The following is a 23,728-nucleotide window of genomic DNA, read 5'->3' as shown; positions in this document are numbered from 1 at the left end:
GATATTTCTGTTGTTTCTCCCAAATCAAAATGAACTGTTGAAAAAAGAACTGTCACTGTTGGGAAAAACAGGTTTTATTATCAATCTTTAATGTTCATGACTTATTTTTCCATTACATTGCTAAACTGCTTGTTTTCTGTATTTAAAAACAAAAGTTTCATTTTAATATTTTTCTCAACATATTACTGCAGGCTGCAGGATGTTTCAGTTGACGCCAGCGAATACTATAAATCATTTTATCACAAGATTTGACAGTTTATGATTTTTTTATTCTGCACCTAAATATTATTCTATTTTCATGAATAAGATTTATTTTGTTTGAGACTGTTTGATCTTAGCAGTTAGCTTACAGCATATTTATACTCATAAAACAAGTTTGCTGTGCATATGACCTGTTCTCAGCAAACGGCAAACAGTTTATTCACTTTATCTATTTTCATTAACTTAAGGTTCGTTAGACCAAACTGACAGCCAAACAGTCAAACTGTTTGGTATTTTCTGACCATGACTACTACACTGCATCTCAGATGGTAACATCCTAAAAATGAAAACTTATAGAATAGAAATAAAATTTCAATAGCCAAGATAAGATACGTCCTGAATACCATTTAAGCTATTCAACACTCTTGGTATTATTTTTAAGACCAATAAACTATAATAGTTGATTCACCTTAAAAAAAAAAAATAATTTTGTCATATATAACAATATGCTGATCACTATAAAGGAAAAACATAAAATAAGTTTCCATCCACTACAATTTATTAAAAACTTATTTCACTGAAATACACACATATTATTCTTAACTGAGAGACACTGAACAAAATACATAGTTTCAAAACAGAAAGAGATAAATTAATTAGATTTACACTACTACTTTTTCCAGTTTTTCTTTCAATTGAGATGAACCTTCACCTCATAGATTAGATATGACAATCACAGTCCTTTCTCTTGAACTCATTACAATAAAGGAGATGAGTGAGGAATGGATTAGTTTTTGTGATTCTTATTCAGTGGATCTACCCACCACTTACTTTTTAGTATCCTACCTGGTCATGAACAATGTTCCAGATTATACTATTTAAATTATTGAATTTTTTTCAACCCTTTGAGAGTTATGAGGTGATCACTGAACAAGACTTGGACACTTACTTCTTTAATTATGTGTTTATCTGTCACATTTACTCAACTATCAATAAATTCACATCATTTTCACACCCACTACCATCACTGTCATCATGTTTGAGAAATAAACAGCGTCAAGTCTATGATGAATTTCAATTGATGCTGTCTCTTTTTCCAAAAAAAATAAATAAATAACCATAATTAGTCTTGTATACAGTCAGATGAACAGCATAATTCAAGATGAAGGCAAAACTTGGGCATAATTAATGATTCTAACTCTAGCAGTCAAGGGCTAAATTATATCTGTTTAGAATCACCTTAGTGCAGTTGGAGAGGCTGAGTATGTTCAAATATACAAGGAGTTATAGAACTACCAATTACCATTAATGTAATATACTTCGAATATAATTCTTTTCCTTCTGTTCTTGTTTCGATGTAGAGTTAGCTCAACAACAGACTATTACTCTTGAATACTAAAGAAAACTCTGAATAAGCCATAAATATTAAGTTTAAATTAAACCATTAATCAGCTTTGAACTAATTACAGTTGATTTAAATCTCTTCTTTCACAATCAACACATATATTTAAGGCCTTAGTTAATGTAGGCCCTAAATTTATTTTTAAGAAAAAATATGCACATGAATTCTGCCGTATGCTATTTAATTCTATGCATGTTTTTGTATAGAATATCTTGCATGTATAAAAGGTTTACCAGCTCTATATTTCCATACCGACAAAATCTTACCACTCGTAAAACAATGCCATTAAAAAAGTTAAAAGTACCCAACTTCACAAGCTAAACACAAAAGAGCTATAAAATTAAATATGTAGACAGATTATAAGGAAAAGTATAAATATATGTTAGGAGTTCTTGTTACATTTAATCTTCAAATATAATTATTTTAAGCTCATGGCCCACTTCTGCAGTAAAAGTTACTTTAATCCAAATTTATTTATTTTATAAAATTTAATTAGTTATAGTGTTGTGTAGATTAATGTGTATAAGACTACACTACTGGTAAATATAATAAAGACGTAATAAAACTAATAAATTCTTCTTTCACATTCACTGATGTAATCAACAAACTGAGAGAAAAATACTGAAAATCTCAGCCTAATTACCATGCCCTTCTATACAATTAAAGGTAAAAATTTCCAAACTGATCAGAACTCTATACAGTGTTTCTATATTCCATTATTCCATTGTCTAATCAAGTAAGAAACATCCTTTCTGCTGAAATTTCTTATCATAGATTCATACATAATGAAAAATTAGTCACAAACAGACTTTCAACTAAATGCATACAAAAATAAAGAAATATTGCTTCTAGGAAAGGCAAGAAGTTGCATTCAATAATAAGTTTCACTTTTGAAACAATAAATAAGAGTAGCAAATTATAATGAAAGACAATCTGAAGTAAAAATAAAATACACTGGCGAAAGTCACATTTAAAATATTGGTTGTAATAAGATCATCACTGTTAAACTGTGGATACAGTTTCTTTTTTACTGTTAATTCTGCCTGAACTCTCTACTGGTTAGCAACCATGCAATTACTGCTTCTAAGCGCTACTAAAGATTAACCAACAGAATGAAAAAATAGATATATATGATATTATGATTTCATCCAGATGAAATACGCTTATCATCTATCTGTAAGAAAACTAATATCTGAGTCTTTACTAAAATACCAGAAATTAAATAGAAAATTAAATGCATAAATATTATTTACAGGCAAACATAAAAAATGAGACATGAATAACATTTATTTGTAAATTTTTGAGAGGTATTTGAAAATACTAATGGTGACTATCAGTAATTCTAAAACAATTAAAGTATGATAATAAATTAAACTAATTAAAACTATCTTTATAAAATTTCACCTAAATAAAGTAATTTTATTAATTTATTGTTATTTTTTTGTGAATTATACAAAAAAAAATATTAAAACAAACAAGAACTCCAAAACCTCTTTGGTGAAAATTTTGATTTCAGAGAATATTGTAACAAGTTTTTGGATATCTGAAATAAATAACCAATTAAGTCTAGCATGCCATCTAGAAACACAACTTCCATTATCTATTATCAGTTGCCACTGGTTACATCCATCAAAAATTAATATCTCTCTACTTAACTCTACCAACAGGTAAAAAGATATTTTATATAATAATTTTAAGTTTTAATTTAAGAATTATAATAATTATCTAAAATAAAATCAAAGAAATTCAAATTGAGAATAAAGTAATTCACAGAACTAATCTATAAGGGCTAAAAGACTATACAAACTCTCATGCTTTTATTTTTTCCAAAAATTATACATAAAAACGTTTTTATTACTGCAAATACAGAAATGTTTATTGAAGGTAATATTATATAAGATGTAGGACTCCTACCAATAAGCTGAAGGAAGCTTTAATGCAAGAGTTTTTAAGATTCCTGAATTAAGATATCTTTAACCTAAACCACCAAACATTTTGTGCCATCTCTTCACCAATCACTTAGAAATATAATAATGTTAACATACAAGGGCTGCAGACTGTTAGCGGAAGTTGCTGCCAAGCATGATTTGGTCTGCCTGAACTCTGAAGGTGCACTTACTTTTAGGAGGGGAGCCATTGGGTCGGTGGTCGATGTGACATTTGCCACCCCGGACTTATATGGCAAGATACATGGCCAGTGATTATCAGGCTATCACCATGGTCCTCACTGGCGGTGAGCCTGGAGATCCTAGATGGACTGGAATGAGGGGTTCGAGTACCAGGGGACTAGACCAGCGACACTTACAAGGACATTTGACCTATGGGGCATTGGTGATGTCATTACTGTGGAGGATAAGGTTGCCCACTTAGTGAACTACCTTCTCCCGAACCTGGTGGTGAGGGCAGCGGCTCGAACTGCGCCAGAGATTCTGCTGAAGGTCTATAACTCCTGTCTCAGGGAGGGTGTATTTCATGAGATGTGGCGCAGACAGAGGCTTATATTGATCCCTAAGCCGGGGAAGGATCCCAACTTCACATTGTCTTTCAGACCATTAGCAATGATAGACACCTTGGCAAAATTATTCGAAAGAATGATTCAGAAGGAATTGACTAGTGCATAGTGCAGTGGATGAGGCGGGCGGTTTATTTGCTAGTCAGTAGCAAATATATATAGCAAGTATATTTGCTTGCTTCAGTAGGGGCAGGTGTGCGCTAGACGATGACCCCGCTGTTTGTACTATGGCCGACCGAATTGAACGGGGTAGCTCGAATCAAACGACTGCGTACTGATCACAGTGGATGTTGAAAATGCTTTCAACAGCATTACACACTCTGTTGTTATGCAGGCACTCACTACGATTGAGATTCCGGGTTATCTCGTCAGGATAGTATCGTCATATCTTACAGGTCGACGACTGTTTTGTCATGCGGAGGACTACGAACTAGAACGTGCTGTGAACAGAAGAGTCCTGTAGGGGTCGGTCCTTGGACCGACCCTATGGAATCTGGTCTATGATGCGATTTTCCGCTTATCGCTTCCCCCAAAGGTCAACCTAGTTGGATATGTTGATGACCTCGCTATTGTTGTGGAGGCGACTACCAGACTAGAGATAAGATTCTTAGTGCTTATGGCATAATTAGCGAGTGGATGCGTAGTGTCGGGCTGCGGATGGCCCCACACAACACCAAGGCAAAGAATAATCAGAGTAATCATAAGAATAATAATAATCATAAGAGTAATCAAGCGGCACCTTTACTGACATTGACCTTGGAGGGTCATAGAATTGCCTCCAGACCGGCAGTTAAGTATCTGGGGGTCTGGATTGACGCCCGGCTGCGCTTTGGCGCCCATGCTATCGAGGCCAGCGGGAAGGCGAACAGGGCACTGAGGATGGTTGCCGGCCTGCTGCCTAATCACAACGGACCAGACAACTCTGGTCTGAGGCGGAGACTGTTTGTTGGTGTGACCCTCTCCACTCTCCTTTATGGTGTGGAGGTGTGGGGGCGGTCACAAAGTATGCCAGATGTAGGGGTGTTCTGGAGGCCCTGCACAGGAGATGCTGACTCCATGTGGTGTCTGGGCATAGAACGGTCTCCAGGGCGGTTGCGAAGATACTGGCGGGCCTTTCCCCAATTGATTTTGCCATAGAGCACAGACGAAGGTTGTGCGAACGGAGGCCTTTAACACCAACCGAAAAGAGGAGGCAGTCTGTGGCTCTGATAGATGAAACTACGAATTGCTGGCAGAGGTGGTGGGACGATGACGATAAAGGACGGTGGACACACCAACTCCTGATTGATATCAAGCGATGGCTAGAGAGATCCCATGGCTCGCTCGATTATTGTTTGAGTCAGTTCTTGATGGGCCATGGGGGCTTTAGGTCCTACCTCTTTTGATTCTGACCGTACTGTTCCGAATCCAGCCCAGTATGCGATTAGGAGGAGAGTAATCTTTTTTTTTAGTATACAAAAAAAATAAAAATAAAATGTGGTTACCATTACATCCCCTTGTCCATGGTGTAAAAGATCAGGCCAAAGCTGGGATATATATACAGGGTTATCATAAAAGAATGGTGCGGTTTCAGTAATTACATAAAATAACATAACACGTTGGTTCAAACGATTCGAAGAAACTGGATCAGTTAAGAAACAGAAATCAACCGGCAGACCAAGTGTACGAGACGAAACGGCTGAACTAATTAGACAATCGGCAATTAGAAGTCCTGGGAAGTCCATCTCCCGTCGAATTAGGTATTCCAAAATCAACAGCTCACAAAGTTTTACATAAAAAACTGAAATTACACGCTTATAAAATCCAGATTCTGCAGGAATTGAAACCCGTTGATGGTGTAAAACGTTACAATTTCGCAGTTCAAATGTTGGACAGAATAAGTGAAAACGAATCATTTTTAGATGATATAATTTTTACTGACGAAGCTACATTCCATGTGAATGGATGTGTCAACAGACACAATTCACGAATTTGGGGCTCTGAAAACCCACACGCAATTATTGAGAAACAACGCGATTCGCCTAAAGTTAATGTTTGGTGTGGTGTGATGAAATATCGTGTAATAGAGCCTTTCTGCTTTGCTGAAAAAACAATTAATGGAGTTCTTGACATGTTAACATGTTAATCTTGACATGTTAACCAATTATTGCTTTCCTCAGCTGGATGAATTCGAAAACATTCATCAACTTCATTTCCAACAAGATGGTGCTCCCCCGCACTTCAATGCATTGGTCAGGGACGCTTTGAACGAAAAATTTGGAGATCGATGGATAGGCCGGCAAGGACCCATACTTTGGCCTCAAAGGAGTCCAGACCTGACACCTTGCGACTTTTTCTTGTGGGGGTACATCAAAAGCGTTGTTTTATACACAAAAAATTCGCGACCTAAACCACTTAAAAAACTGGGTTAATGAAGCAATGACAACCATTAACGAAGAAATGTTAACCAATGTTTGGAGAGAAGTTGAGTATCGTTTGGACATTTGTCGAGCGACTAAGGGCGCACATATTGAAATTGATTAATTATGTAAAAAAATGTTTGAGACGACGAATTTGAAAAAAAAACATAAACAGCAAGTAATTTTGTTTTAATTTAAACTATGTTCAAAACCGCACCATTCTTTTATGATGACCCTGTATATATATATATATATATATATATATATATATATATATATATATATTTGTGTCAAATTTCAAGTTTTTTGATAAACGGAGTTTCGAGATATGAGGTAAAAACTGTGCAGAAATAACGTTGAATATCACCCCTAAATCCAATCTATTTAAAAATCCTTGGATTTTTAAATTGCTTAATAGTTAGTTACTTTCATCGTACTAAAGCTCAAATTTCTACTGACTATGAAAAAAATTAAAAATTAACTCTCCCCTTTTTTTAATTTTATCCAAAATTTAATAGTATCAATCCCTCATAATAGAGCTTTTATGCGCCATTTTCGAAGAACTGTGTTGCACCAGTCTGGAGATATTAATTAAAATTAAGGCCAATGTACGTATACGTACTTACATACATCTTCCGGAAATTTCTATCATCTTTTTAATGTTTTTTTTGAACTAAGGGAATCTTGAAACATCGATATTTGCATTTGAAAAACCGACGCCCAAAATTTTAGCCGATCGCTATTCTTTCTCTTTATAGCTAAACTGCTACAGCAATAATAGAATTGCACCCGGGAAAGTAAAAGTATAGACATAATATATTAAATCCATTTAACATTTTAACTGAGGAAAGGGATGGATTATTTTATAAAAGTGACCTTTTAATAAACAAGTATTTCATTTCAGTTTTATTGACTAAACTGAAATTCAGCAAAGTTCATCATCCCTAACCAAAAAGTAATAGTTATAATATGTCTAAAGAGATCACATATTTATCTGCTAAATAAATATTGCATACTATCTCATTACAGTGCGTTAAAAGTGTTAACATGTAGTTCAAGACAGCCATCTTCACAAATTTTAAACAGATACATAACTTCGCTCAAAACCACAATTTGACATTTTCCTTTTTTAACAACTTAGTAAAATTGAAATTATTAAAAGATTTTTTTTGTTATATACGATATTATTAAAAGCTTCATTAAAAAAAAATTATTTTCACTTTTTAATTACATTAATAAAAAGCTATGTTAGTAGTTATTGAAATAAATCGGAAAATAAGAAAACACCCAAAAACCGTTTCTAAAAAATGTTATTAAAATCTGAAGCTAGATGACCTTTTCAATTCTTAAACAATCATCATTAGTAGATACCGAGGAAATAGTGTATAATTAAATATAAATATACCAAAATATTAATCGTTTCCCTCAAGCGCTTTCGGCTATTATGCCATCTTCAGGAGGGTTATAATTTATGACTGAAATATATAAAAGTATAAAATTCAGGTATTTATATTATATACATAACAACTGATCGTCATTTTGTAAAAGTTAAAGTCTTAAGTCAAAGTAACTACGCCCGTATTGAAATAGTATCGCAGTTGTTATCTGCTATACTAATAATTGTTAACAATTGTGATACTATTACAATACGGAAGTAGTTACTTTGACTAAAAAATTTAACTGTTACAAAATGACGATCAATTGCTATGTATATAATTTAAATACGTAAATTTTATACTTTTATATATTTCAATCATAAATTATAACTCTCCTGAAGATGGCAGAACAGCCGAAAGCGCTTGAGGGAAACGATTAATTTATTGGTAAGTAGTTCATATTAAATATAATAATTATATTTACCAACGGTGCTATGTTAGAAAAATTTTATATATATATATATATATATATTGTCGCCGAATTGCTCCGACGGCACGTGATATCTTATGAACCTTGTGGTAACCCTGAAAAAGGTTGTTTGAATTTCTGTAATGGTGGCCCTGAAAAGGGCTGTTTGTGCGTTAGATGAGGTAGCCCAGAGAGGGTCTGTTGAGTCCGGTCGTTGGTTTCCAGCGATGTCGGCTCGGCTCGATGGGTTATAGTACGGGAGTTGTGGCTCGTCCATTGGAATCGGACTGAGCTTCCCCTCAGTGGTAATCGGGTCCCCACTACAGCGTGGCAGTGGTAGCCCCGCAGTGTTGGGTCAGCGTCGGTCATCTTGCGGCCGAGGCGATTCTCCCCGAGCACGCTCGTCCGGCTCCGTCTTCACCGCTACGCCTCCTGACGCTAGCGGGCTTCGTGCCAAGCCGATCAGGTGGGGGTTAAAAACTCCCAACCGATGACTTATGGACCTCATCGGTTGGAGGTATGGATTCATTTTATTCCTTTTTAAGTAATCTCTTTGTGGCAAAAAATTCTAAAAAATTGAATTTTAATATTTTCGGCCAGGAGGAGGTGGAGAATAAATTTTAAGAAAAAAGTTTCCAAAAATATTTATGTAAAGCTTAAGGTTAATAAATGTGTTTAAGTAAAGTTTTCTCTAAATCTAACACCCCTTTCAATAAACCTAAAATAAGAAAAAGAAAAATTTTCAAAAAAACCTTCTTGGATTTTAGGTTTGGGGTCTGAAATTTATAAAATTGTAAACATTTCTTGGTAGCTTTAAAAAAAAACTATTTAAACTGACGAAAGATAAAGCGAAAAAACGAAAAAAAATTATTTCATTTTTAAGAGGTCGGGGTTGATTTTCTGAAAAAAAGGTTTTTTGGATTATTTATTTATGCATTGTAGGTAACAAATCTACCTTAATAAAGTTTTCTCTAAAATGCCTCCGAAGAAAGTCGAATTTGTTTTTTTTACGATATCCCTCGCCCCGTTAACGAATTTTGAACAAAAATTAATATGATCAATGCCCAACGTATAGAAATATTTAAGCCAAATTTGAAGAAAGTCGGTTGGGTCAATCCAGAGATATGAGGCAACCCATCGGGTTGGTCTAGTGGTGAACGTATCTTCTCAAATCAGCTGATTTGGAAGTCGAGAGTTCCAACGTTCTAGTCCTAGTAAATTCAGTAATTTTTACACGGATTTGAATACTAGATCGTGGATACCGGTGTTCTTTGATGGTTGGGTTTCAATTAACCACACATCTTAGGAATATTTGAACTGAGATTGTACAAGACTTCATTGTACACTTCATTTACACTCATACATATCATCCTCATTCATCCTCTGAAGTATTATCTGAACGGGTAATTACCGGAGGCTAAACAGGAAAAAGAAAACAGAAAAGAGATATGAGGCAAACAGTGCGATACACATACACACACACACACACACACACACACACACACACACATATATATAGTGTGTACAATGAAAATAAAAGCTTTAGTCGGAGAAAGTCGAAACTGCATTACTACCGAACCTGAAAACATTTTCATCCATCTACAACAGTAATAATCGTTGTACTTTTATTTATGCACGTTTGATTTATTATCGTTTTCATGTGTTATCACTTCTAATTCATTATTACGTAATTATTATTAATAATTCAATTAATAAAGATTGAAAAAACAAGAATTTTAATTTAGGTGTATTTTTAAACTAAAAAAACTAACCAGTATTTTTATGTATATTGTATCCGTAATTATATTAAATTAGATGTACAATTATTATTGTAATTTTTTTTTGGACGATTGTTTTCATTGTTAGTTGTACTACTACTATTATTAAGACTTACTTGAAATTTGCATTTATGTCCAGTTCCTGTGCAAGTTCACAGTCTTCTCTGTCTTTATCGGAACAGTCACTTTCACTACCACTGTCTAGATAAATGTATAATAATTTTATTCGTTACATCGATTAGCGGTTCCATCTTTTTATACTCGGTTTCAACTTTTTTTATATGTTTGCAATATGGTTTCCAATCATGCTTATTCATTTTTTCCTCAGCTAAATTTTTAATATCTGACTTTAAAAATGTTGTGTTATTACTACCGACATATCTTTTCAGACCCGACCATACCATCTCGATCAGATTTAAATCGGGATGTAAAGGGGAAGCCGCAGAACCTGACGTCCATGTTTTTTTTAATAGTTCTTCAAATTGTACTTTATTTTTGAATTTCTGTGTGATTCAATTATGTCATACACTTGTGGTTTTAACATCACTTTATTAAACGTTATATTGTTCTTTTCTAACCAATTAATCATGTCCAACCGTAAAAATCATAACCAAACCAAATATCATAAAATGATATTTATGTAGATTCTGCCATTGCAAAAAAAATCACAGATAAAAAACGAAAAAACATACGAATTCATTAATACACACAAACACTGACAGGTCCAGCACCACTGTAATCAGAGTGCAGGATAACCTAACTTTATAATTTTTGGTAACTTCTTCCTGTGAGTGTAACAACCAGACATTACAGAAGGAAACAACTACACCATTCCTACCGGGACACGTCAAGAACTGAATTAAATCAGTTTAGTGCAAATTAAAAATAAACATTAGTATTGAATATTAGTAAACAATGCGATACAAAAATTACTTAGCTATTCTATGAATACGTGTAAAATGACTAAGCTATTAATAAATTATTATAATTTGTAGGGTATAGACCAAAAATTTAATGATTATTATAATAAGCATCAACAATAATACCCATTATAAGTGCATAATACAAGTATAAACTATTCGTTTTTGTATTGCATACAGTAAGAAATTTTTATAGGTACGCTAAATATTTTTAAAGAGATTATTGTCTGAAATTAAACAAACTGATAATAAATTTTAATTGTGGAGAGAAGTTTAGCTATTTATGAAAATAGTTAAACACACTGTATTGCAGAATACTGGGTTTCTGAATAAGCCTAATGTTATTTTTTTCTTTTAATTACGATTTTATGCGTACAGTAATGTACTGTAAGCTATCACTTGGCTGGCGCCGTGGCATGCCGATGATAAGCGATTAAAAATCTTGTTGAATCTTTGTTATCGTCTCTGTTTAATAGCGATAACATCATCTGTAATGCTTCACACCATTATACGTTTCAGTGAAATAAAGTATTTCAGTCTGTGTTATAGTGTTATTCCATACGGTGCGATACAGTTTAATAGTTCATTGTTATAACAGTGTTATTTTCAATAATTTTAATTTAACCTGTGTTTTTGTGCCAGTTGGGTTGTAACAATGAGTGATTGTGTCGTGAAAATATAAACCGGGATAACCCTTGTGTAGTACCGAAAAAAAATAATCCGCAACGTATATATAACCTTAAAACAAGATAACCCTGAAACTGGAGTCAGAAATTGCTCGGAAAGCATGTAGTGCAATAGGCGTTAGCGAAAGAACAATTTTTAATATAATAGAGAAACCCAAAATTGATGGTAAACATGTTAGCCATAAAAAGACTCGAAAGCGTGTGAAAACGATTGAAAGGTTGGATGATTTAACTAAAACTGCTTTCAGAAAAAAGTTCATTCGTTTTATATCAATAACAAGCTTTCTAACTCCAACAAAATATTAAATACCGTGAGTAGCGATTTTGAACTGCCGAATTTTTCTAGAAGTACATTCCATCGTGTTTTAAAATTTGATGAAATTTCGTTTCATATCCAGAAAATAATTCTTTGCTTAAGAATTCTCTGTGACAGTGGCGGCTCACGTATAGGCACTGTGGAACTGCAGCACCCCCTATTTCCACTTGATATTATCGATAACATTTAATATAATGAGTTCTTTTTTCTTTAATTCTTTCTTTATACATGTACAATATGTAATCCTTAAGCTTAATGTCAGTAGCCATCCTCCCAGCTTATGGAAGATACAAAACTTTTTATATGGAACTGTGCGCTTCACAATTCCAGCGGCGTAGTGTTTGACTGTTGTGCGCATGCACACATAGAAAGCTGTACGTGAGGCAGTGAAGGAGAGAGAGCACTGTCGCTCCCGCATTACTCCGCGTGTGTATGGAACTTTCCTTGTCTGTTCCCTTTTCTAGTTCAGTCGGTGGAAGGAATATGAAAGCGGTTTAGTTGTTTTTTCAGTAGTGATCAGAAGATGACGGAAAGCAAGGGCTCTTTGATTGCCAAATCTGTCCAAAAACACGCTGGTAGAGCGAAAGAGAAAGTAATTAGTAAAAACTAATTATGTATTTGTTTCTGTGTACATACATATTTAAATTAAGCACCATTGGACTATAGTGCTTTTAAGCGGACATTTATTAAGTTATCTGATAACAGTAAAAAATATTATCTGTATTGAAATTTTATTATTTTTATAAATTCTCCGGAGCAGCACCCCCACTAATTTTAGCTACGAGCCGCCACTGTGTATGTGAAGTAGCTTTTGTACGAACATGGATTTTATTTAGGCTTCACTGAATTGTCAAGACTCCATTTTATTTATTTTTTAAGATGTAATGTTTTTAATTTTTTTCGTTGTGTTTTTATGTAAGAGTAAGGGCCCTTTACACCCTGTAAGTGTTATTAGTGTGTGTTGTAAGTGTATTTAAATATTACATGTTATGTTATTTTAGTGTTTTTAAATGAAATGTAAGTGCCCTTTACATCCTTACATCTGACGAACCTGCAGATGAATTTAACTCTATTTTAAAGAATGTGACGAAGGCTAATCACCTTAGAAGTCGATGCCCACATAAGAAAAAACAATTCTTTAGTGATTGAATGCGAAAATATTATTCTATGGCGTAGGTGATATTTAAGAGAAATTAAGCGATTTCGTGAAGAGGATAAGAATTTATTATGTAGATGAACAGTGGTTTATATGTATTTGAATCCAGATCTTCCTAAGAGTATCACGAAAAAATGAATAGTGACAATTTTATGCAGTGGTTTAAAAACAATTTTCGAAATTGTTGCTAAAGGATTCATCATACTAATGAATAATGCGCCGTTCTGTTGCCTGAAAACTGAAAAAATTCCAAACGATTCGACCTGAAAATCGGAAATTACCGAATGGTTAAAATAAAAGAAAACCGCATACACCGAAGCCATGTTAAAAGTAGAACTTAAAAGATTAATAAAATCTGTTAAAAATATATTCATTATAAAGTACATGAAATAGCAAAATTAAAAGATTGTGTCGTATTGCGTCTTTCTCCATACCACTGCAATTTTAACCTGACTGAACAGATATGGGCACAAGCGAAAGGCTAATTGGAAGTAATAACACAACACTTGTAAAAAATCTCTTGATAAAAAGTTTTGATAGAGTAGATGCAAATCCCTGGAAAAATTTTATTTAACATGTAATTAAAGAAGAAAAAAACAAAGGCACTTTATATGAAAATATTATTGAAGATATTGTGATAGAATTGGGAAACGATGACAATAGTTCAACAGATAGCAGTTTATCAGGCATTGAAGAAATACATTGAGGTAACAAATATTTCTTTCTGGCGACGTACTTTCTTAAACTTTTTATTTTTAAGATAAATATATAATTTTATCACAACTTTCTAATCTCTTATTCTCTAATAATAAAGTTATTTTTACTTCATTTTTATATTAAAAGAGAAGTATTTTTTCTGGGATGGATTGCGCTAAATTAAATTAGAATCTTCATATTGTTATATGTTGGTTGCTGCACGCTTTTGTGAAACAAATTATAGTTCGGAAAATTATAATCAAAAAACAAATAAGCAGTACTTATGAAACATTATAAAACGAGTATTAGGATTTCCCAGCTCAGTCAGTCTCATCCTGAAGCAATGAATTATTAATAAATAAAAAATACAAATTATTGGTATTATATACCATTACGTTTATCAAATATTATTTTCATCAATTTAAAATAAGGAACCTTGTCTCTTGTTTGGACGTCGTATAAATCCAAAGATAACACGGCTTTACAATCGAATAATAACTCAAAATCGGTTAAAGATATCAATTTGGAAATTCGTCATAAGTTAATGAACTGCGCTAACTTGAATAAAAACTTGAAGGCATTTGATCCGGATTTTTTGCAATAAGCGATCAAATTCAAGGTTTCCAAGAAAGGTAAATGCTGTAACTTTTTTGTTGTCACTGTAATAATATATCTTAAAATATCTAAAAAAAATTAACGTTTAACATTTTCAAACGCAGCATACAATTCTCTAAATTGTAATATAGTTTTTTCGAAATCTGATGGACGGTTTTATTTTTATAAAAATACGAGTAAAATACTTTCTGTGTCAAAAGTAAGAATCAGTTGAGGTTCTGGAAAGGTAGTTAAGCTACCGCGAATAGAAATCCAGTCTGAGCTGTGGCAAGGTGCCACAGCTCAGACTGGACTTTCTAATTCTAGTATTCAGCCATTTTATTGGTCCTCGGTAGAGTGGTAACTCTGCTTATGAAACTGTTCATACTCGATTTTCTTACCCGGAAGTGCAAAAAAGTCTAACTTGTTGAAATAGCTACTCTTGCTAAAATCTAAGAAACAATATAACTTTTAAAAAATTTAAATAAAATAAGCGTGGAACAACTGTAAAAAACTTGCTTTAATATTTTTTAAAAATTATATTAAAAACATTATAATTCATTTAATGTATATCTTACAATAGTGATTGTTTTTTGTCCTTTATAGTTACAATGAATATTTTGACAAAAGCAACGGTGAATGCATACTAGAATTTCATTCTCAGACATCAGATCTAGGTGTTTGGCAATGCTTATATACTGTTGACACCGAAAACGGAACATGGAATTTGGGAGAGGCTGAATTTTTAGTACTTAGTAATCCACACAGTAAGTAAAAAAAAAATTAAAATTTTTCATTGAAACATAATTAGGAAATCGGTGATCATTTTTTTAAATGTAATATTTTAGCGACTTCAGTACTAGAAAAATGTACAACTACAATTGCGAAATTCTGTTTCAAACAGTCTAATACACTACGATACGATCACAATATTTTCGATAAATTATTTTTAATCATTATGCAATTAACTGACTACCGATGATAGACATTTTTAAGAAAAATACTTTTTTTTGTTTAAAATAACATTATTATATCCTACCCTACTAGAGGGCATTTGGATGGGTGTCTGTCTATCTTTCCGTCTCACTTAACTGAGAACATGCTTACATGATCGAACATACTGCTCACAAAAAAATCATATGATTTTTTTTTCTTAAATGTTTATAAACAATAAGTAAGAAGAAGGAACATCAACAAATAAGAGCAAAACGAAGGAACATGCTTACATGACTGAATATATTGCCCGTAAAAAAAATTATGAGATTTTTTCTTAAATGTTTATAAACAATAAATAAGAAAAGTAATAAAAATTATAAAATAAATTTTACTACCGTTATTCATTCATTCAGTATCGTAGCAGATCTTAAAACAGCTATTTTCGATAAAAATAAATCGATACTGAGAATACTACCGATCATCTATCTGGAATCTGATATATATGAATTTTTTTTTGGCCTTTTAGTTACAATTAAACATAAATATAGGCAAAACATGTGGGTCAAATCAAATGGTAAACGATAATAAAAATTAAAACAATTTTGAATCCTATATATCCTCCTTAGTGATTATTGATTTTGAAACCGACTTCTCTTTTGTTATTGTATGAAGGAAGGTTAGTTTCGTATTACAATAATTTGTTTCGTAAAGTGAATATAATATGTAAATAATAAATAAATAAATTTAATTTATATTTAAGCTTCCAGCTCTCGTATTGAGTAAATTTACATATGGATATTATAGATCTTAATAAAGATGTTGAGAGTGTGCAATCTTTAAAAGATGCCTACACCGATCTTAACCAAATTTAATTGGGAACATTTGCTGATAATTTTTCACTTTTCCTTGATCAATTTTCATCATTCAAAAAAAACATTTTTGCACAAGAGATAATCAATTTTGGACACCTAATAATCCCATTCCGAGACGCCACCCGCCAGGGCAACCCGCCCGGAGGGCCTAGCTGCGGAGGCGTGCCGTAGGTACACCCTGCAGCTAGTAAAATTCATAAAATCAAATATTATAATGAATCCAAGAATAGTTGGAAAAATCACTAAAACTCATTCCGCTTACATAAACCACACTCGACTCGGTTATTATTGGACTAAGTTCTTCAGCTCTGAAAATAAATCTGTTAAAAACACTATATATGTACTAGATCGATATTACACGCCACCATATTCCCATATTTTTTTAAAGGTAATACTGCGATAATTATTTTTTAAAACTAACATATTTCTGACTTTTCCGTCACTACTCTCTAATCGGTTCGTTTACTTACGTTTTACAATGGGTTTCATGTTTTAATTATTAATCCTATCAGTTAGGTCGTTTATAGGACTTGTTACTAATATTCGACTAACTATTTACAAACGTAGATTACAAAACAAAAATTCACAAAATGATTACTACCGAAGCATAAGCAAATTTAAAAATAAAGCTGGATTATTTTTCTTAGGACGGAGATTTAGGTAACTGGATAAGATAAAAATACGAGATTAAATGTGCCCACGAAGCCGGGGTGTAGAAGTAGAATGGTAGACTTAAAGTACCAGGTAAACAAAACTATCTTAATACCTCCCATACTAATTCAGTAGAGCTTTAGATCGGTGAATACGAAATTTAAAGTTGCTAGTTTTATGTGAAATATTATTGCATAAAATTAAACAAGAAAGAAGATAAAGCACTTAAAATTACGAATCAGTTGAGTAAGACATCCACCAGAATAATTGTTTAATGAATTTGTTGATGCCATTTGATGTCTCGCAACAATAGAAATCTTTTGTTTAGTTGGTATTTGCACATCTCAATCATTTTCTCAAATAAAAAATTACCGAAATTATTAATTTCTTTTTTTGTTAAATTACAATATTTTTAATCTTAAGATCTGTCCTAATTCGTTTTCTTCATTTTCCATAGTAGAAACAAAAGATAGTGTAGTTCACTTTCTTCTTTACGTGTAGTTACACCTATGTTATGTAATGTAATATACGATCAAGAATCGCATTTGAAACTAACGATTTATTTTCATTTTGAATAGATTTGCGACTGAGGTGGATCGTCGGTATCTTAGCAGCAACAACAGTGATCATGGCTATCGCATTAGGTGTAGTAATAATTTACGGTTGCCCTTGGACAACAGTAACAGCGAAAGATAGACTAGGAAAATCCAACGTTCCACCACCAATACCATCAAAGCAATCGGTCAGATACACCGAAGAACCGGCAAAAATAAATTTTCATTTCCAAGAAACACCAAAACTCTTGGTTAACCTTTCGGGAGGATCTGCACCGTCTTCAAATCATGTGTACGAACGAGTCGGACAATACGTATCACCCAATGTAGCGAAAAGTATTTACCAGAACATAAAATAAATATATTTTTCTTTAAATTAATGCTACGATATTACTAAATCAGGAATATTTGTGCGATTGATTACAAATCTTTCAGCTACATTTATTGCTCAAGTTATAAAAATATTCTCATTCTGTGTTTAAACAACTTAAAATGTAAACTTACGTAATTTAAGGTAAAATCATCCAGTACCTTTAATGTCAGTAATAGTAGCAAATTAGAATAATCAAATATGTATACATGAATAAAACAGACATTTTTATTAATCAAATTTTCTTACCTAAAAAATGAAAGCAGAATTATAAATTCCATTAATAATAATTTGATTTGAAATGTCTTCAATTTATAAACTAGTTAATTCATTAACGCATATTACAATCTAACGATCCACTACTAAACGATACGAAGAGATTCAACTGTAAATCGCTCGATATACAGTTTTTGAATTAACTTCACTCGTTATCGAGTAAACACGCAAAGTCGTTACCAACAAGATTCATAACCTTACCATTGTCATATTGCACTCTTGTCAGATGTAAACATGATAATTGCGTAACGAAGTCCCTAAAATAATTGTAGTTAATTCATAATTGTGTATTAAATTACTTTGTAACAACGATCCCTGTTTTCCCTAAGCATGAGTATATGAATGAATATGAACCACAGATTTAATTTCGGCATTAATTTTTGTGGGAAGTACAATAGCTTGTCAGGAATCGTATGGAATGTAGAAGTAACAGATACAGTTCAATGTTATTTTTGAGGCATAGCAACTTGTGTTTACTTCCTACGTGGTTTTCTTCATTATCCAAATAATTATTTTTTGAAATTCATGGAAACAGATTAATTTTATTTCTTTTTAAGTAATTGTTTTTTGGCAAAAATCATTTTAAAATTTTAAAAACCTATATTTAATAAGTACAGAAACAAATTTGATAACTCACAACTGTATTAAGATATGCAGGGTGTAACTTGTTAGCTTAGCAAACATATGTATTGACTACAACACAATGTCCATCAACAAATAACTTTATTTTAAATCTTATCTTTTTAACATTTCTACATGATGTAATGGAGAAATAAATTTCTTAATTGTTAAAATGAAGGGCAATTTTGTTGATCTCTTGATGAGATCTTGAAATCTTTTATAAGCTTTGTAGAAAAATTCATTAACAATTGTACTAGAGTTATATTACATAATAGCTTTCTGCAATGTGATTTAAAAGTAATTCTAGATTATATTGTTTTTTGTGATGTAAATAATTATGTGTGTGATGAATATTAATAATCAAATAATTAAGATCTTTTCTTAGATTACACATTTTTCAAGTTTATTTTTAAATCCTTATACTTCAAATATTATTTACAGTATTTCTTTGAACATTAAAATTCTGGATGAATCATTTTTTTAAATGATTCACTGACAGTTTTACTTAAGTAAAAGAAACTTAGTAAAAAACATTTTTTATGTTAATAACAAATTTCATTAAATAAAAATTTTAATTGTTTGTTATTTAAAAAAAAAAAGTAATAATTTTGTGTAATTTTCATCAGTTGTCATAGACACCACTTTATGATTGATACTTCACCTTATTCATGAAGGAGTTTTGATTTTATTATTGGTTTCATCAGTTTCTCTGTTAAACTGTAATTCTAGTCTGAATGTGTTTGTTAGTGCAGTAGTGTTCAATAAGACAAGTATTCACAGATATGATCTTTCACTCATAAGTTTTGAAAAAATGTTTATTCTGCACATGGTTATGTTTTTTCTTGTTTAATTAAGTTTTTCTTAATTTTAAATCAAAGTAAAATAAGAATTATTTAATTCACAAAATATAAAATAACATATGTGTAACATGTTATATCATGGGTCTACATCAGTGATTCCCAACCCTTTCTTTGTTTCAACCTGTAGTAAATATTTGATTAGAATATATCACACTTAAAATAAAGTATAATTTCCAGTTGTTGAATTACATGAAATATTGTGGTTGGATAACCTGATGTTAGAAAGGAAAACTTGTGGCCTAGAACTTGGAATTCTAGTATAAAATCTGACATTTCATTGAAAAAGAATGAATGCATTTATGGAAGCCATCACTGGTCCTGTTTCAGTTCCTACTCAAGTAGCAAATAAACTTTCCCAATGGTAACCCAAAATATCTCTTGAAATAATATATTTTTTCTTCATTGCATTCAAAACATAATAGCAAACATCTCTAAACATAATATTGATATAGTGCAATATAAGTATAAAAATCAAAATGTACTGTAAAATTGGTTCTTTATGGAAGTCAATTTTAAGTGTTTAAACTATTTAGAATACTGCAGGTGAATAGGTTGAACATAAAAGATAAAAAAATTTGTAACTGTGCATAAAATGAAAGTAAAAAGTGAACAGTTTAATTTTAATCTATTATAAAAAACTTTAAACAGTGAAATCAGTCCAAATTCAATGAGTTCTTTGTTTCTATTTCTCATTCATGAATTTATCAAAACGAAAATTTTTTTGTTGCCTGTGATTCAAACAATTCCTATATTTTAAATTCAAACTCGTGCAATATATTGTTACAAGTAGCACCAGGATACAAAGTGAGAATTTTTCCACCGACTCTTGGAAACACTTCCACTGCAGTATACCAAAACTAATCCAAATGCATGCAAATTAATGTAAACAAGGGGAATTTTTTGTTTATTTCTATGTTGTTGCTACACTGTTTGACCATACCTGTTCTTTAAGTTGTCTGTATAATGTGAGATTATTGTTCTTTGGTTACTTAGCAATTTTCATGTTATACTATTTATAACAAAGTGTTTTGTGAAAGTTTATTTCATTTTTTATTACAAAATCAATTATCATATTTTTTGTGAAAGTTTATCTGAAGAATACATAATAATGGAAATTACTTCAAGAAAGAATTCGAAAATTGTTTCTCTTTCTGAGCATACTAGTATGACACAACAACAAATAGCTTCTGAGTATTGTGTTAGAATAGGGACAGCAACGATATTTTAAAACAATTTAAAGATATTCATTCCTTTTCACCTCAAAAGAAAGGCAAATGAGGCCATAAAAGAAAAACTACTTCGATACAGGATCAGTTATTAGTAAGAAAAGTAAACTTGGTCCAAAATTATCTGCTGTGGACTTAAATTGAGAATTAGCAACCAGTGGAACAGATTTGCATGTGATAATTGTTAGATACTGACTCTTTGCAACTGTATGGAAAGCTCGTCGGCCAACTAAAAAGTAGTTTTTAACACCAGCAATGTGCAAAAAAGACTCTTCTGAGCCGAAGCACATAATAACTGGACCAAAGAAAACTGGTAAAATGTTATGTTTTAGTCACAATTTTATGTTCAGAGGCAAAAGTTTCTATACGTTAGAAAAGCGTCAGATGAAAATACATCACTGGCTTATATCTAACAATCAGTAAAACATTCCCAAAAAAAAATGTTGTTGGGTTGTTTCACATTAGAAGATCCTTCTTTGTTCATTACTTCTACTAGATTGTATGTTGAAAAGTGATAGATATATCAAGATTCTGCAGGAAAGAGTTGTGAAACAACTTCAAAAAAAATTCCCACCAGACAAAACATTGTTCCAACAAGATTTGACACCATGTCAAACTGCCAAAAAAGTGGAAAAATTTTTGGAAGAACAAAACATTAAAGTGCTCCTGTGGCCAGGCAACTCCCCAGACTTAAACCCAATTGAAAATCTTGGAAATAATAAAAAAACAACTCTAAAAAATGAATTGTACCACAGAAATTGACCTCATTAAAGCAATAATATCAGTATAGTTTCATGATAAAGGAATTTAAAAAAATGTGTAGAGCAATTATTGAATCAATGCCAACTTGTGAAAGTGAAGTGATTAAAAATAAAAGACAAAAGACATTAATTACTACACATTTGCAAATTGTACAGGTATGATTTTTTTTCTAAATAAAGTTACCTTTTATTAAATAACAATCTGAATTCGGATTAATTTGCATGCTACTGTACTGTTTCAAATTAAAATGGGTGGACCAGATTTGTTAGTAAATTAATAAGATCTTCCCTCAGCTCATTATCTTAATATTTTCTAAAAATTAATGGAATGGAATAATGATCTATTTTTCTGAAATCTTCAGATTCAGTAATTAAAAAATATCTATCAAATGATTCTGACAATTTTCAAATGAGGTGTAATTTCTACATGTATAGTAGAAGTTGTGGATTCATCATCAGTTGTCTCTTCTGTTGAAAGAAAATGTTAAGTTTCAGATTAAATAAACAATGAAATCACAATCTATACAACCAGTTATTATCAGTTCCCAAGACACACTGACTTTGGCAGTATGCCTTGACATGTGATTCAAGGACACTGACTATTTTTTTTTCATTACCAGGAATGAGGCATATCTTTAATCAGGTTTGAAACCTATTCCTACATAATCTTTCCTCAATTACATTTTATAGATTATACAAAATACAGATGGTTCACTAAGATATAAGGTGTAGCATGTACAAAAAAACAAATACAAAACATTTACCTACTTTTAAAAACTATATATGAAAGAAGTTAAGAAGTAATAACAAAAATAGGAATTATTTTTATGATTTATTTGTACTTGTATACCAGTAAATTACATTGCCTTCATACTCAACAGTACTTTACATAAATTAATTTAACAATATTAATTATATATACATATACATGTATCATATGTTATGGCAATTTCAATTACAAATATAGTTTTACTCATAATTAATAACAGTATGAATAATATTAATAAACAATAAATAACATTATTAATTACAATAAATTAACAAAAATCATACATGAACTAAAACAGAATGTTATATTAAATTACTCAATTTTAAATTTGAATAATACTCTTGAAAATGATATACCGTTACATACATGTATTTCTTGTATATAGGATGGTCATCAGTCCAAAGGCTGGTTAATTAATCTATCTAATATTACAATTGGTTCTTATACAAATCCTAGGTAGCACTAGAGAAGAGTCCTTTGCAAAATGTTATGGAATGTGGCCATTTCCTTTCTCATTCAGAAACATACATTACTAAATGATAATCAGTACATTAGTGAAATAAAACTGTAATCAACATACCTTCACCACATTCCATGTAACAAGCATCGGTAAATACATTTCATTAATAAAGGGAACATATTACTTTGTCAACAAATAAAGCAGTTTTTTCTTAGCTCATGAGAATTAATTATATTTTATGTATTGTTAATAACATTTTTTATGGCATTTATTGTTAGCATTATAAGTTTTAATAACATTTAAGGCTTATGATATATTAATAAAAGGTAATGTTCTATTTGTTATAAATACTTGTATTAATTGTTATTAGGCAACTACTAAAGTAACTCAATAGATAAATATAAATGCAACATTTTGAAAGAATTAAATTTTAATTACAGTTTTCTTACAGTTTCAATTATAGTTAACAATATGTAAGTTCAAATACAATTATAGTAATAATATTTTAAGTGAAGATTACAAAATTTATATAAATATACAATTGAACATCAGTTATCCAAAACAATTAAGCTGTGGCTGAGTAAATTTATGATAGCTAACCTTTTAATCACATTTGGTTACAGAAAGAATAAAAAGAAAGCAGAGTAAGTAGCATACACATTTTTTATTCTTCAAAGAGAAACACTGCATACAGAGATATTAACGGTAAGACAGAAATAGTTTTATGTCAAACCAGTATAGTAATAGTATGAAATTGTCCTAACAGTTGTAATATTATAAAATTTGATCTTTATAGACAGTGACACATAAGTGGTAATACAGTTTGCACTACCCTGTCTAGCTTTGATTAAGTAATAAAAGAAACTG

General features: G+C 31.4%; 1 protein-coding gene across 2 annotated transcripts in view; it reads left to right on the top strand.

The window, feature by feature from the left end:
* Nucleotides 1-19,174, top strand: part of LOC142323645 (uncharacterized) — a 109,956-nt gene extending 90,782 nt beyond the window's left edge. For both annotated transcript variants that reach the window (XM_075363651.1, XM_075363650.1), the window contains exons 8-10: nucleotides 3,120-3,270; nucleotides 15,112-15,272; nucleotides 17,543-19,174. In XM_075363651.1, coding sequence (XP_075219766.1) covers nucleotides 3,120-3,270; nucleotides 15,112-15,272; nucleotides 17,543-17,877 — 647 coding nt within the window. In that variant the 3' untranslated portion in view covers nucleotides 17,878-19,174. The remainder of the gene's footprint in view (nucleotides 1-3,119; nucleotides 3,271-15,111; nucleotides 15,273-17,542) is intronic.
* The last annotated feature ends 4,554 nt before the right edge of the window (nucleotides 19,175-23,728 follow it).

This window comes from Lycorma delicatula, chromosome 4 (assembly GCF_047948215.1).
Source record: "Lycorma delicatula isolate Av1 chromosome 4, ASM4794821v1, whole genome shotgun sequence".
Classification (NCBI taxonomy): Eukaryota; Metazoa; Arthropoda; class Insecta; order Hemiptera; family Fulgoridae; genus Lycorma; species Lycorma delicatula.
Note: the sequence above shows the minus strand (reverse complement) of the source record. Positions and strands in the feature narration are given on the sequence as shown.